The sequence below is a fragment of the Strix aluco genome, chromosome Z, assembly GCF_031877795.1.
Source record: "Strix aluco isolate bStrAlu1 chromosome Z, bStrAlu1.hap1, whole genome shotgun sequence".
Taxonomy (NCBI): domain Eukaryota; kingdom Metazoa; phylum Chordata; class Aves; order Strigiformes; family Strigidae; genus Strix; species Strix aluco.
Window position 1 is genome coordinate 11,747,797 of NC_133971.1, and position 15,997 is coordinate 11,763,793.

Here is a 15,997-nt window from a genome sequence, read left to right on the forward strand (position 1 = left end):
GGGGTAGTTTTAAATAGCGATACAATACAGCTGAAGAGATCTTTAAAAGGAAAAAAGAGCAGGAAGGGATCTGTGAGACAGCTCAGCTGTTACTGTTTTCGCAAAAGAATCTATCAGTCTAAGTGGGCAACTGGGATCTCAAACTACTTCAGCCACTTTTTGAATATTTACCGTTTCTTCAGTGGAAGAAATCATCTATTATTAATTTTGCGGTTCTTTTATGTGCTATGTGCTGCAACAGGTTCTCATGATGACTTGAGAAGCTACAGTACTATGGTGGTTCCTTTTTAAAATTGTTTCTATGTAATAAATACGTTGATGATTTTTTTAATCTTACAACCACATGTTCCTTTAACCTCACTGTTGACTGCCCTGCATACATATTTAATACCAGTTGCATTCATGCAACTAGAAAAATATTTTCCAAGTTGAGTTTTAAAAAGAAAACATTTCATATCAGTATGATTACAAACATGTTCTGGGATTAATCATATTTGTTCACTAGTGCTGTGAAATAGTTCAAAACCTTAATAATCAATGACTTTTAAGTTATCGAAGAGGTATTCATAAGTTGGTTTTGACATCAAAATATAGTGAATTAAGAATTTTAGTTAATATGATTGTGTCTGTAGGAAATGCAAGCAGATGCTAGTGTTTGTTGAAAACTGAAGAATTCCTGCCAATAGTTGAAATATAACTGGTGTATGATCATTTTCCACTATTTTTCATATCTTACTAATCCAAAAGCAGCCAAAGTTTTGAACTGAATTCCAAATCCTCAGTAACTTTAGTATTTGTCTGTATTGTCAAGAGCACCACGTACAGACACATAAAAAGTACATATGTACTGCTCTTGGAATTTTGCAGACATTATTTTAGAAACCGTGAATATACTTTCTAAAAAATGGTCAGCGAAAGTCTATGTTAGTGGACCAATAAAATGGAATACTGCATATAATAAAATTTTCCAGTACCTCAATTAAAAAATATATAACTAAACTGTGGACCTCAAAGCTTTTGTTCTTCTATTTAATGCTGAACTGAGTATTGTTAACGAAAACTGTGAAAAGAGACATATATTTAGAATATCAGGTTAGACAGACCTGGTACTCAGGAGCACAGTTTTGCATGCTTTTTCTCCAAAACAAAGCAGCACTTGCTTAAAAAACCCCAACTATTAAGGATCTTTATTTGTGTAAGAAAATTTCCTATAATGCTTTGCCATATTTTAAAAATATTTCAATTCATTTACTACTACTGCTGTTCATTTTCTAGAGACACAAGAGATTTTCTGGTCATTGCTGACTTGCTCTATGAAAGCCTCCGTATGTGCTTTATGACAATAACAAAAATCACACAGCATAAAACAAAATAATAATTTTGGATCTTATTTTCATGAGTCAACTTCAAATTTGTATTTAAAGTTTAGAACATTCTTAAACATTCTTAAAGGGCCAAAGTATGTCAAAGATTTCAGGATTTAAGTCCAGATTGATAAATGTTTATGTTCTATTTTATTTTAGAGTAGCACCTGATTTTGTAAATTCTTATGGTTGAGTATATATTTCTAAGATACACCTTTACCTCAGTGAGATCATTTGTGTGTAAAAGTAATTATCTACTTCTGCAGCAACAGGACTCAAATAATTTTCCAGAATATTATATATCATTTGTGTCTCAAATTTTTCAGTTTAACCTTTATGGAATAGACAGAGAAAATAGTATGAAAAATAATTAATCACTTCTTATTTAACTATTTCAAATTATATGCTTTTCAATTACTCTGCATCTAATCTTAGAATCTGAATGTTTTTATTTTTACATTACACAAAAACATCAGAAAAGGTTTAATCAAATTGATCATAACAGTTAAACAGAGACCAAGCAATGGCTATCCAAGTCTAGCACAAGTACTTCTCCAAAACAAAGCTGAACTATGAAAGGTATGTCTATGAGTAGAATCTGTGTAAAAAGAACATTATAAAGTGTTCAGTTCAAGTCATTGAAATGCTGTAGAATTTTAGTGGGTATAAGAAACTTTTTTTTAAATTCAGAGTTACTCCTGGCCTAATTCTTATGTAAGTCTGAAACATTTATTTCATTTTGCTTTTATTGCAAAAACATTTATAGGTTAAAAAAGCATATCTTTAATTCTGCTATAATTAGAAAAGACCTTTTAAAGGCACCAGACTCTGCACGGCATTAATTGCATCAGATCATTTTCAAAGAGATATTTCTTCCCAGAATTTGTCAGTAGTCTAAACCGACAGTGACTAAACTAGAAACCAAAAGTAGTTTTTCTGGACATACCTCGATACCTTTAATATTATAATTCCACCGTAACCATAGTAAGCAATGCTTTCCATGAATAATGTGATTCAGACATAAATTTCTCATGAAAAAATTGTTGGGCAAGGATAAGAAAGTAAGACCCAGTTTTTAAAAGCATTAAACTTTCACTTGTTTAATTTTTCCTTAGCGCTTCATTACAAGGGTGATTTATACCAGTTAGAGCCAATACAAGTAGCAACCAAGCCGTGCAAGATGGTTGTTGCTGTTTGTTTTAACTTTCTGTCAGTTCCCCCCTTCCGATTATTTTGTGTGTGTGTATATAGAATCATAGACTGGTTTGGATCAGAAGGGACCTTAAAGACCATTTAGTTCCAGCCCTCCTGTTATGGGCAGGGACACCTTCCACTAGACCAGGTTGCTCAAAGCCCCGTCCAACCTGGCCTTGAACACTGCCAGGGAGGGGGCAGCCACAGCTTCTCTGGACAACCTGTTCCAGTGTCTCACCACACACATCATAAAACATTTCTTCCTTATATCCAGTCTAAACTTACCCTCCTTCAGTTTAAAACCATTGCCCCTTGTGTATTGGGTTTGCATGGAAAGGTTTGGGGGGGGGGGGGGGGGGCGGGGGCACAGGGGTGGTTTCTGTGAGAAGCTGCTAGAAGCTTCCTCCATGTCTGATAGAGTCAATGCCAGTCGGCTCCAAGACAGCTGGACAAGACCGAGCCCATCAGCGATGTTGGCACTGGTTCTGTGATAACATATTTAAGAAGGGGGAAAAAAAACAGTGCAATTGCAGCTGGAGACAGGAGTGAGAATATGTGAGAGGAACAACTCTGCAGACACCAAGGTCAGTGAAGAAGGAGGGGCAGGAGGTGCTTCAGGCACCAGAGCAGATTCCCCTGCAGCCCCTGGTGCAGCCCATGGTGGGGCAGGCTGTGCCCCTGCAGGCCATGGAGGTCCACGGGGGAGCAGATCTCCACCTGCAGCCCCTGGAGGACCCCACTCAGAGCAGGTGGATGCACCTGAAGGAGGCTGTGACCCTGTGGGAAGCCCACGCTGGAGCAGGCTCCTGGCAGGACCTGTGGACCCGTGGAGAGAGGAGCCCACGCTGGAGCAGGTTTGCTGACAGGACTTGTGACCCCATGGGGACCCACGCTGGAGCAGTCTGTTCCTGAAGGACTGCAGCCCGTGGAAGGGACCCACGCTGGAGCAGCTCATGAAAAACTGCAGCCCATAGGAAGGACTTGCGCTGGAGAAGTTTATAGAGAACTGTCTCCCATGGGAGGGAGCCCATGCTGGAGCAGGGAAGAGTGAGAGGAGGAAGGAGCAGCAGAGACAATGGGTGATGAACTGACTGCAACGCCCATTCCCCGTTCCCCTGTGCCGCTCAGAGGGAGGAGGTAGAGAAATAGGGAGTGAAGTTAAGCCCAGGAAGAAGGGAGAGGTGGGAGGAAAGTGTTTTAAGATTTGGTTTTATTTCTCATTATCCTATTTTGATTTGATTGGTAATAAACTAAACTGATTTTCCTAAGTCAAGTCTGTTTCGCCTGTGATCTCTCTCTGTCTTTATCTTGACCCACGAGTCTTTTGTTATATTTGCTCTCCCCTGTCCAGCTGAGGAGGGGAGAGATAGAGCTGTTTTGGTGGGCACCTGGTGTCCAGCCTGGGTCAACCCACCACACCTAGTCCTGTCACTACAGGCCCTGGTAAAAATTCTGTCTCTGCCTTTCCTAGAAGCTCCCTTTAAGCACTGAAAGGTTGCAATAAAGTCTACCTGGAGTCTTCTCTTTTCTAGGCTGAACAACCCCAACTCTCTCAGCATTTCTTCACAGCAGAGGTGCTCCAGCCCCCGATCATCTTTGTGGCCTCCTCTGGACCTGCTCACGCAGGTCCATCTCTTTCTTGTGCTAAGGAATCCAGAGCTGGATGCAGTACTCCAGGTGGGGTCTGACCAGAGCAGAGTAGAGGGGGAGAACCACTTCCCTCAACCTGCTGCCCATGCTTCCCTTGATGCAGCCCAGGATACTGTTGGCTTCCTGGGCTGTGAGTGCACATTGCCAGCTCATGTCCAATTTTTCATCCATCACTACCCCAAGTCCTTCTTCACAGGGCTGCACTCTTGCTCATTCTCTCTGTCTGTCTGTCTCTCCTCCATAGGAATTGGCAGCCATAATTTCTGGACTCTGACTTGCTGGGTATCGTACTGATTTCAGTATGAAACTGACAGTGGAGGCAGGGAGAAGACTTGAGGCAAGGAGGGTGACAGGCTGGGTGGGAGGGTGCAGCTCTCGGGGGAGGGGTGTGGCACTGTGTCAGCTGTCGTTACGTATTACCTGTTGAAGCATGGATTGGGAGATTATTTTTAATAGACTGGTTTTGCTGGGCAAGAAGAAGCTCTGTGTTTAGGGTATTTATCGTGATGCCGCTCAAGGTGACTAGGAAGCTGTCCAAGAAAGGAGAATTTTGAACCAGTGATGGCTTCATCATGTCAGGAACTGCCCTTGGAAGAGAAACCCAAGTGACAGCGTTTAATGAAGTGGCTTGACTGAGGTACAGGAGTCATTATACGGAAATTAGGAACATGAAGCGTGTTTTGATTTTTATTGAAGCTGTACAAATGCACGGGCCAGTTGTGTGGCAAAGATGGATGGCTGCTGTTGACAGCACGGCCTTCCCTGGACCTGAGGGCTGCTGGCAGGTTGGGGAGCACGAGGAGTGCTTCTAAGCTGCTCTACTTGGTCCACGGCAGCCGTATGAGCAGACAGTAGGTAGATAAAGCCATTGCATTAAAACTGCAGAGCACCTCAGTGGTGCCAAACGGGCCCACCTGTGCGTCTCAGTCGGGGACAGGACCAGAGATAGAGGCTCGCCCAGGCGGCCCGCGGCTGGAACGAGCCTCTCCCGGCCCGGGCCCGGGCCCTAGCGAGCGGGGAGTAGGCAGGGCTGCCAGGAGCGGGGCTTTCCCGCGGGGCGCCGGCTCCCCGGCAGCGGGGCCACCCATCTTGTACAAGCCTGGCGGAGGTGCCGCGAAGGGCGGCCGTGCGGGCACAGCCTCGGGCAAGGCCACCAGGGGCGAGGGCGGGGCGGGGCTCCCAGATGCCGCGGGGGGGGGGGGGGGGGGAGCACACCGGGCGCCGCCGCGACGGCGGCGGGGGGGGGGGGGTGTGTGGGGCTGGGGACCCGCCCGGGCCGAGCGCCCCGCTCCGCCGAGGCAGGCGGGGGCGGAGGCGGCGGCGGTGACCGCGGGCGGCCGGCGACAGTCGCGGCGCCTCCGCTCCCCCACTCCCCGCCCTGGGCCGGCCCTGCCGTGACGCCGCGGCGAGACGCGCAGGCGCAGGAGCCGCCAGCGCCTGTTGTATCCGGCCGGCGCCTTTTCTCTCTTCCCCCTCCTCCCTCTCCCCTCCGTCCCTCCCTCCCTCCTCCTCCCCTCCCTCCCGCACTGCCAGAGCCGCCGCGGTCGGTACCGGTGCCGCCGCCACCGCGCGACCCCCCCGCCGCCCCCCTGCGCCCGGCCGGCAGCGCCTGCGGTCTCCCCGGCAGCCCCATGAAGCGATGGCAGCGGCCAACTTCGGCAAGATCCAGATAGGGATCTACGTGGAGATCAAGCGCAGCGATGGTCAGTGGGGCCGGCGCGACGGGAGGGGCCGGCCCCGCGGAGCGGCCGCGGACCCCGGCCGGGCGCCGCCGCCGCCCCGGTGCGCGGCGCGCGGGGGGAGGGGGGGGCTGCGCGCGGGGCCCATTGTGTGCGCGGGGCCGGGGAGTGGCCGGGCCTGGCGCGCGCTGCGGTTGTCGGGGGAGCGCTCGCGCTGGGCGGCGCAGGGCGGTTGCGCGGGGCGCGAGCGGCGTCGGCCGCTGGGGCCGGGGAGGCTGCGGCAGGGCGGCGGCGGCGGCGGCGGGCGGGGGCGGCGGGGGGAGAGCGGGAGCGGTGTGCGGGCGGCAGTGGGTGTGAGGGGGTTCGGGGGGAGAGGGGCGTGGGTAGGGAGGAGAGCCCGGGCGGCTTTTGGCAGGGGGTGGGGATGAGGCGATGGAGGGAGGAAAGGCCTTTAACGTAAAGAAACAACTTCTGATTGCTCTGGCATACGGGCACGACACGACAGTATGGCTTGACAGAAATGCCTTTGGACACTTACGTCCCTTGACAAAAAGCTTGGTGGTGTTATTTCACATGCTCTTTATGACTAAAACGTGAGAAGAGCGCTTGCTGTTTATGCCTGTGGGTTGTTATTTCTCCGTTGGGGATCCAGTGTTTCACATCGTGCCCAGCATCTCCTGGTGGGAGGAGCTTTGGTGCTGTCTAGAAATACATGTGAATAAAGGGGGTGTGTGTGTGACAGGTTTAGGGTGCTAACTCTTCAGATTTGTCTGGTAGGAGAGAATTGAAACGGGAAGTTCACTGGCTGAATCAATAGCAGGTCACTCATGACTTCAGCTCTTTAATTTGAGTGAGAATATGTCATCTGTTCTTGGCCTCTGTGAGGTCTGTGAAGCCTGCTAAACCAGGGTGGGGTTCTGCTGGGATTTTCTGGAAATTTTTTTTTTTTTTCTCTCCAGGTTTCAGGAACTTGCTAAGGAATAAGCAGATGTTTCTAAGGGAAGAAAGATCTGGAGGTCAAAGGCACTGAAGTTAGCGTGGTTTTGTCATGAGGCAGGAAACAAGCAGCCAACAAGCTCTATGCAGCTTGGCTTTCTTGTGTCCCATACTGTAGTTCAACCCTACAATAAAATAATGGTTGATGTTGGCTGGACACTGTGCTAAACCTAAGCCCTCAATTTGTGCTTAATGGCTTGTGTGTCATTTGAAGAATCTGATAGGTCTGGCAGTTATTTGCATAACTCCTGCAGATCTCTGTCTGGGGTTTCAGAAAACCTCACTGTAGCAACTTGTAAAACTGTTTTGCTGAGGTCTTTGTGAACTTGTAATAAATGTTACTGTTTGGTTTGTATGCCTTTGGAAAACAAGCTATGAGAATGCTTTGCTGGGTTTTTTTGCCCCCTCTGCAGGGTTCTGCTCACTTTTAATGTCAGGAGTGAGGACAGTAACTCTTGACTGTAACAATACTTATTTTTGCTACTGTTAGTTGTTTACGTATTTTGCTGTATCACACATGCTATGCAGCACATTAAATATATTACACATGAGTAATAGACTGGGGGGGGGGATGCCTTCACAGCAGTTCCTCAAACTATAAGGTTTTGCGTATTTATGTTTGCTTGGTCCTTGTGTGAGCAACCAGATTGCAGTGTCATACCAATTAGTGGGTCCTGGTTACTGTGAGGTTTGCTTGGTTTTTATTGGGACAGGTGGAGGAGATGCCCCATTCTGGCTCAGGCTACTGCAGCTTTGTGTCATTCTCTTCCTATGAAACTGTAGGAGAAACTGTCCTAGGTGTGTGTCAGGGAGCATTTTGAGAAAGGTGTTAAAGGACAGCCAGCACTAGATTGCATTGTCTTTCAGAAGGTAGGTTTCCAACCTGAGCTGTGGTTGCACAGGCAATCGAAATTGATCTAGCTGCTTCTAACAAGGGGAGGGTCTTGCTGTCTGTGCCTCTGTCAGCTGTGTTGTTCCGACAAACTCTTTCTCCCATCCAGTGTGGCCAGTGATTTTTTTTTCTTTTGATGTTTTAATACATTAATTAATAATTTGATTCACTAAACATGATAGAAAACTTTTGGATGTGATAGTTTACTACACAGTTAGTGAGTTCCAATAGTTCACAGAGGGATCTGTGACCCAAACAATATTGGTATGTAGGAAATGTGTGGCCAGGATGAAGTGGAAGTCTTTACATATGATCTTCTGGTTCAGTAACAGGGAGCTACCTGGATCTGCTCTACCCAGAACTGTATCCTAGGTAGAATCAGGGCTGTGTATCATACCAGCTACCCTTGCACAATTAAAACTGTTTAAGAAACTTTTGGAGAAAGTGGTGTGTTGGTCTGGGCTTTTTTTTACATGTTGTTGGATCTATAGGGAGTCTTTTTTTAAAACTAAATATTATTTTGAGAGGTAGGTATAGTAATTCTTTAAAATGTCCTTATTTACCTATTTGTCAAATCCAGAGAAGAATAAAGTTTTACTTTGTTAATGGGTTGATTTGGAAAAGTATGCATTTTTTCCCCATCTGTCTACCAGTTACGTTAAACGCTTTTCTGAATACAGAGTTTTATTAATTCCAGATAACTCTGTTTTCCTTTAAATAAAACGAAAACCTGACTGAAAAGCATTCTTTTTATGAAACATCAATGTTAACAAGTCATACTTGTTCACTACAACAAAATTGCAAAGACATGCAAAACACAATAAATGTGAGAATGAGATGAGAACATTCTGGAAAGAAAAGTTACATATTCTTTTGTTTTGATGAGTTCTAATTAGTCTTAAATGTTTCATGAGAGATTTCTTATAGGACTGAATAGAAAATAGATGTTGTACAAATGAAAGGCATTGTTAGAAATCATGGCCAAAACCACATGAAAATCAGTGTTTGGATAAAACCCAACATTTTCAAGGACTGACGCTGCAGAGATGCTTGCTGTGTATCTGTTTTTTCTCAGTGGGTAAACATTGGTATAAATGTTATCTAGAGTTGCAAATATTATCTCCAGTTATAATTGGAATAACAAGTTATGTTCATGTAAGAGCATACTAAGTGGTCAGCTAGTTTGGCTTTTTATAATAATTTCTGTTACTGAAATTTACTACTTATTTCTACCTTGGAGATGGGAAAGAACTACTTCATTTTAGTTGCAAATGGCTAAGAATGGGCTGCATTTCCAATCTTGAAAAATGTGCCTTATCACATGGAAGCTTAGGGAGGTGGGGAAGGAGTCAGAAGGTACTTGCAAGACCTGCAGTAATGCTCCTGTCCAGAAGATGCTCCTTATTGAGGTCTAAATATGGTCATTTGTCTGCTGACAAATTCCTTTTAATCAAATGATAGTAATAGCCCACTGCTTTATGCGTAAACTTATACCTGTATCTGCACTTCCTGTGCATTATCCCATTAATGATGACAGAGACCTATATAACTACTTGGAGAAAGACTATCTCACATTTTTTTTCCCCATAAATTCATTTTTTGCTGAAATAGGATAAATCTCTTATGCCTTGCAGCCCTTTAGTAGGCTGATTGGTGTTTTTCCTTTACTTTTTCAGTCCAATTGGGTTCTGTCCGTTTCATCCTCAGGCTGTTACTATTCTCTCTGTCTTTGCAGATCTGAAATACTACCTAGAAATTAATTATATATTTGCTCATTTTGAAAGCGGGGGCAGGGAATATGATTCTGATCTCACTGTGTCAGAAATAATGTAACAGGCATGAGGAGAAGGGACATTCTTGTAATTGGAAGGGTGACTGAAGATTTGACTGAACTAGGAAAGGAAAAATGCTGAATTTTTAGGGATTAACAATCAAATGGTGTAAAAAAGAAAGATCGTAATACAAGACCAGGAGAGCTGTTAGTGAAGGAGGAAACTTAAAACTCATAAAGGAGAATAGACTAGGTACAATTGTCATGTGGAGCTTGTTACCAGAGGAAACGGAGGCTAGAAGCATAGCAGAATTTTAAGAAGGATGGTAGGAATATCTAATTTTACACTAAAAATTAAAAAAAACCACACCAGCAACTGTAAAAGGTAGTTTCTGTTCTTCCTGAGTCTGTAGTTTAAATAACCTCTAACTGACGGGAGGTAGGAAGAAATCTTCCCTGTGGCTGTGTTATTTTTAATTGCCTACTTAAGAATTTTCTTCACTTGTCTCTGAAGCATCTGGAACAGGTCACGGTTGAAGATAATCCACCTAGTCCAAAAACCTACTGGCAGCTCCTCCTCTCCTTAGGCTTGCCAAAACATCATGGTAACTGTTTCACTTTCATACACAAGTGAGACTAAATTTTTGTAATGATCAGGGCTGTAATTTTTTTCTTTAAAGCCCAGCTTCTGTGAAATTAATGTTTCTCAGAGTTGAAAGGTCTGTAGCACCTTCTGTCCTCTAGGTAATCCTGTATGATGATCTTGGTTTTTATGTACAACTGTCAATAGCAGCAATGATTTTATAGCAGGTTAGAAAGCATAATGACACTGTAAAAATTCTGTTCAGGTTTGAATAGTCACCCTATTTTACAACCTCTTGAGGATATATTTAAATGGCAAAGTGCCTTTATTCTTTCCTTTGGCGACATATCCGTTAGTTCCCTGTGATTAAGACTTTTTTGTTACCCCATTTAAGTCATTTGACTCAATTACCAAATCCCTATGTAAGCCATATGGACACAGTGTGTCTTTGTCCTTCCATAGTGGCAGATCACACACAGGGTTTCAAGTCTGCTAATGCTGATCAAGCTAATGGGTCCAATGCTTAGGCTACTTATCTGGTGTAGGTTCTCGTACTGTTACGTCGTGAGTTTCTGGGGATTGTTCCTAGAGAAGTGTTGACCAGGAGGATGTGTGAAATTTTCTGTGTCCTTTTTGAAATCACTTTTAAAGCGTTCAGTTTTTGTTTTGCAGTAAGTGGATTTAGTGCAAGTCACAGATTCTCATATATTTATGTAGGCCTTCTGTATTTTGTATAAATAGCTTTTGAATGACAAGAGTTGAGTCCTAATCTTCCTAGAATCTTCTCTTTGTTCCATAAGTGTGTTTAATGCAGCATTACATACTGGCAATAATGTCTTATGTGGCTGCTAGGATTACACAGCTTGTATTGCATGTTTTTTCCCCTCTAATCATGTTGGGGAGGTGGGGAATCTATCCTTTGTTTCTGTTTGATAGGTAAAGTTATTGCTCTTTCCACCCACTCTCTCGATGGCCTGTTGCCTGGGCCCAGTTTCATTTGTCTTTTGTTCTTACGCCTTTATGAACTGAAGACTTTGCCACGCTGCTAGGGCACCAAGCATGGTTTCCCACCTTGTCAAGGTGGGAAGAGATGATGAATCGTCAGGAAGAGGTCATGCCTGACAATAGTAATTCATTGCAAAAGTATCTCTTTCTATTTGCTCTAGAAAATAAATGAGCCTTTTGAGTTCTAATACATTTACTTACCATAGGACAGTGTTGAGAAATGAGTATTTACCAGGTGAGCTCCTTTCCTGGAGCACAAAATCTGTAGTATATGTGTTGGCTTGACCTGTGGGATGTGCCACTGTGATTTTTTTGAGCTTGAGGCATAAGTAGCAGAACGGAGTAAACTTGCTTCATTCCTTTGTTCTTAAGTTCTTCCTCTGTAAATGTGTACTGCTTATATAATAAAGTGTGTTTGTTCTTTTCAAAATTTTTTTTCCCATCTTACTGTCTGTTGGGTTATCTTGTCTTCCTCACTGTACTGTATGACCAGACTCAGGATCAGGAAGAGAATGCTGTGGTGAACCCATGGTGAACTCCAGTATGTAGTGTTCACTGTAATTGTTCTCAGTATGTTTAGCTCATAGAGGAAGAGAATTCAGTGACTTTTGAGATGTTAAAGGTTTATGCTAGCTTTTCGGAGTTAAGCTAAATTTCTAATGTAATGCCAAAAGTAGGATACATAAGTCCACAGTAAGGACTACCAAGCAGTCTTGATTTTGTCCAGTAGGGAGAATGTGTAGTAAACAAAATATATGGCCAAGCATGATGGTGTTTGTAGTTTAAAACTGAGGAGTTCTTAAGAAGACATTGTCTTTTAATAGCCAGTTTCTCATTGTGCCTCTGTAGCATAGTTAAAATTATTTGGAAGTGTACATACTTTCAGCTGTAGGGTAGAAGTTTTTTATGGAGCTGTAATACCTTCTTTGTTGTATCTGATGATCTATTTCAAAAACATGAACAAGCTCTCAGGTGTATGAACAATTCTTTTTGCTTGCTTGAAAGCTGATGTATGTTTTCCAGTTTTACCACATGTGTCTTTTCAGAAGTATTTAGGTTTTTGGAGGAAATAGTTATGGTTCCTTCCAATGTAATTTTAAACCATTTGCTTGCATTTATATATTCCAAACTTTTATTGTGACTTGGTATTTGGGGCTTTATTTAAATTGTTCTCAATACTGAACAGAACATAGACACTAAAAGAAATGTTTCTGGCTATACTGTTTGGATCAATTTTTCCTGGGTCTTGGTAGAAATTTTTATACTTATGCAAGACTGTTAGACAGTCATCATAATTAAGTTGGCTACAGTTAATTTTGACTATCAGTGTGATTTCACAGCTGTTAAACATCTTAAACTCTGGGCTGCTTTTTGTGTGTATTGGTGTTAGTTTCTAGTTAGATGTTGTAGGGAAGTGAGGAAGGGAGGGAGGACAGGAACCAAAACGATTGCAATCCAGATGTAGATTGTTTTAAACTGCTGTTAGCTACATCCTCAAACCAGTTCATATTGTGTATGTACAGGTATGTGTGCTCTCCCTTCTTTTTGTGTCATTGTTCCTTTCCTTAAAACATTCATAGTTTTATATTGCTGTTAGAGTATTATTTTTTATTTCCACTGAAGAATTAAAAAGCCTAGAGTTTCCTATAGTGTTCCCAGTATATAGTCAGGTGATTGACATGTTTTTCCTACACCTTTGACCTCTGTAAAGGGACGCTTTGAATTCTGTCATCAGTTTAGCTATAAGACAGTACTGACTGTGTCTTAGACCCTGGAAATTTGTTTTGTTCATGTCCTGAGAAGGTATCATGATAAACAGGTCAGTTGTGGCTTTGAACATTCATAAACCATTGATTTACTTGGAGTCAGCGAAGTACACCTGCCATGTTACATGCTTTTTTCAAGTGGAGCCACCATTGGAGGTAGAACAAGGAGCTAGATGTTCTTTTCTTGTGCCACTCTTCTCCAGGCCTGGTAATTGCTCCTGGGAAACAGAGCAGCCACAGGTAGTAGTTCTCTGGGAGGGTGTTACAAAGATGGCATTGCCATTTCGCTGTTACAAAGTGTTCCGTGGAGTTAATTTTGCTGTCTTTGAATTTGGTCATTGCTAAATATGTAAAACTAGATTTTGCATGTTAGACAAAAGGTAATAAAGCTGTGTGAAAATTTACATTAAAATTCCTTTCCTGGAAAAGAGGATTAATTTATCAAGCTTATGCTTATCAGTTCTTTTTTTTTAATGTGTGTATTGCACTGAATCATTTACATGAGTAGAACATGCCTAGAAGACTTTTGATAACTACTATTACAGTCCAAATTCAGTTGTTTCATGTTGCTAGGAACCCAAGTTAATTTTAGAATTGCTTAGTTAAAAGGAGTAGGTAGAGGTTCTTGAAGATAACTCTAAAACTGTGTGTTGTGTGTGCAGCCAAAACTTCAAGTGACATTTTAAATAATGTGAATTAACAGTTAGATTTAGTAATTACGCCACCTGGGGTTTTTTTGGGTCTTTTTGGGTTTTTTTGGAACTGGGTCTTGTTTAGCAACACTGAGTCTGATCTTATCTTTGACTCTGGAGAAAGAAGAATTAAGATTTTGCTGCTTAAAGGCTTGAGTATGGTAGTAGAGGGTTTTTTTATTTTGCTTTATTTGAATAATATCCTTTTAGTATAGCTTGTTGTTTTTACCTAGTGGCAGTTCTGGTTGCATCAGGCATAAGATGCTTTTAAGTTTCCCAGACTTGTAAAGGGAACAGTCTGCTGCATTCCTTGCCACTTCTGCAACAACAACACTGTAAAACTAATTGTCTGATCCCAAGCAGTAACAAGTGGCTTCAGGTAACTTGCAGATAACAAAAAATCTTTTACCTTGGTTTCATTTTTATGGGTGGGTGGTCATGCTTTTCACATGTGGAACGGTTATCCTGCTTACAAGTTATCAGTAATCCCACTGAAACTTTGTCAAGTGCAAGTTTGAGTTTCTCATGGGTCTCGTCAGGCACTGACAGCTCTGTGTAATCCCGGGTATCAGAAGTGTGAGTATTTTCGGTCTTTTGTTACTTACCCGATAGCATGTTAGGAGTTGCCTTCGATGGATGAACACACTGAATGTGTGATTGGAGGGAGGTGGGCTTTGTTTAAAACTTTTTCTTTAGAAGCAAGGTGGTTACATACTTGTGCCTTTCCAGAGCTTGGCTTTAGAGTTTTTGTTGCACAGTGCTGCACATTTTGCAGTCACTAAAATGCGTTACTTTATCCTTAGTGGCTGAACTACATACGGAGTTTGAGGTGTGTTTCCGGCCGATCTATAGAAGTGCTTGCTAGAGATGCAGGCATGCATAGTGATGCAGTGATGAGGATCTCTGGCTCTAGGAGGAGGGCAGTGGAAATGAATTCAGTCTGAAAAGCACATGCACACTTAGGTTTTGGAATACTCCAGGTTTGTGCTTTGATTTTGGGTTGTGTTTGTATGTTGTTCTATACTTCTATGAATTGAACTTCTTGGTTCATTTTGACATTTTAATAGGATAGAATTTCAGGTGGTGATGAATGATGTGACTATAAATCACAGCCTGATGTTTTTTTAAGTTACAATAAGCTTTCATCAAACACAGAGAAGAATTAAAATATTATTTAAAGTTTTCTTGTTGCTTTGTGCTTTTAGAACGTTGTTAAGATAAGGGAAAAATGCAAGCTTTAAACTTGTGTGAGAGTAAAGGCTTCTGACTATTAGTTAGGAGCAACAGTTAGCAGTTCTGTAATAAATTATTGGTAAATATTATTACTAAACATAATATAGTAAAGTAAGGGAAGTGGAAAAAAAAACCCCAAACAGCAAAACACTATTTGACAGGGTGGGTCATGAAGGGCAAATGGGTACCATTTGAAAACATGCTGGTAGAAGGTGCTGGTAGAAATTTTGTGTGTGGTGCAGGAAGCTATTGTTTCTAGGCAGCTACTGTCAGCTTCAGAGAAAAGTAGAGAAAATCATGAAAAGGAGGTCTCTGCCATTTATTCAAGCAAGAAACAAAATGAGAAAGGGGGAAGGGAGGGAGGAGACTGGCCAAGTCATCTCAATCTTTTGGCAGAGGGTATTCACCACGCTACTGGAATCCAGCACAATCTTAAATCCTGTTGCTAAAAGAATTTCAACAACCACTAAATGCCAATGCTGTTTGAAAGATATAGTGGACTGAATCTAGTTTTGCTCCTACATACCATAACTGTATTGAAATTTATACTGAACACAGAAGACTTTGATCTGCAAAAGTATATAGCAAAGTATTCTGGAGAGGGACTTTCAGAAACATTTTAAAAAGATGTTCCAGAAGCTGCCTGCAAAATTGTCTTAAAGGACTCCAAGGAATTGCTGACTAAATGTGCAAAAAGGTGTCAAATTATGCTCAGTTTTACAAAGCTAAAAAAATACATGTAAGAAGACATTGGACTATTCCTGCAACTTGTTTACAAGTTGTCAACTCATAGGGAAGATGCGAATGTCATTACCAGGAATTGAATGAAAACCTTCACTTATGCAGTGGCAGTAAAAGAAAAAAGTTATAGAGGACAGAAAATACTATCACGGCATACGTTAACATCTTGTTCTAATTTGAATAAAGTTTGCAGCTCTGATTCTTAATCTTCCTTAAATCTGAGAACTGGAGTGGGTTCATATGGGCCATGAAAGGGACCGGTGGGCAAGGATATTGAACCAAACCCCCATTATGAAGAAAATGATAGAAAATTTATTAGCAATTTGGGGGCAAAGGAGCAGAAAGACAGCTCACAAGAATTTTGAAAATGGGTAGATTATTGTTGTTTTGGTTTGGGCTTTTTTTACACTTTGGAAGGTAAATTGCTATGT

General features: G+C 42.4%; 1 protein-coding gene across 5 annotated transcripts in view; it reads left to right on the forward strand.

The window, feature by feature from the left end:
- Positions 1-5,682: 5,682 nt before the first annotated feature.
- The window catches only part of KIF2A (kinesin family member 2A), a 58,396-nt gene continuing 48,081 nt past the window's right edge, over positions 5,683-15,997 (forward strand). For 3 of the 5 annotated variants that reach the window (XM_074813768.1, XM_074813769.1, XM_074813770.1), the window contains exon 1: positions 5,683-5,911. In XM_074813768.1, coding sequence (XP_074669869.1) covers positions 5,848-5,911 — 64 coding nt within the window. In that variant the 5' untranslated portion in view covers positions 5,683-5,847. The remainder of the gene's footprint in view (positions 5,912-15,997) is intronic. The other 2 variants (XM_074813771.1, XM_074813772.1) reach the window with 1 other exon arrangement.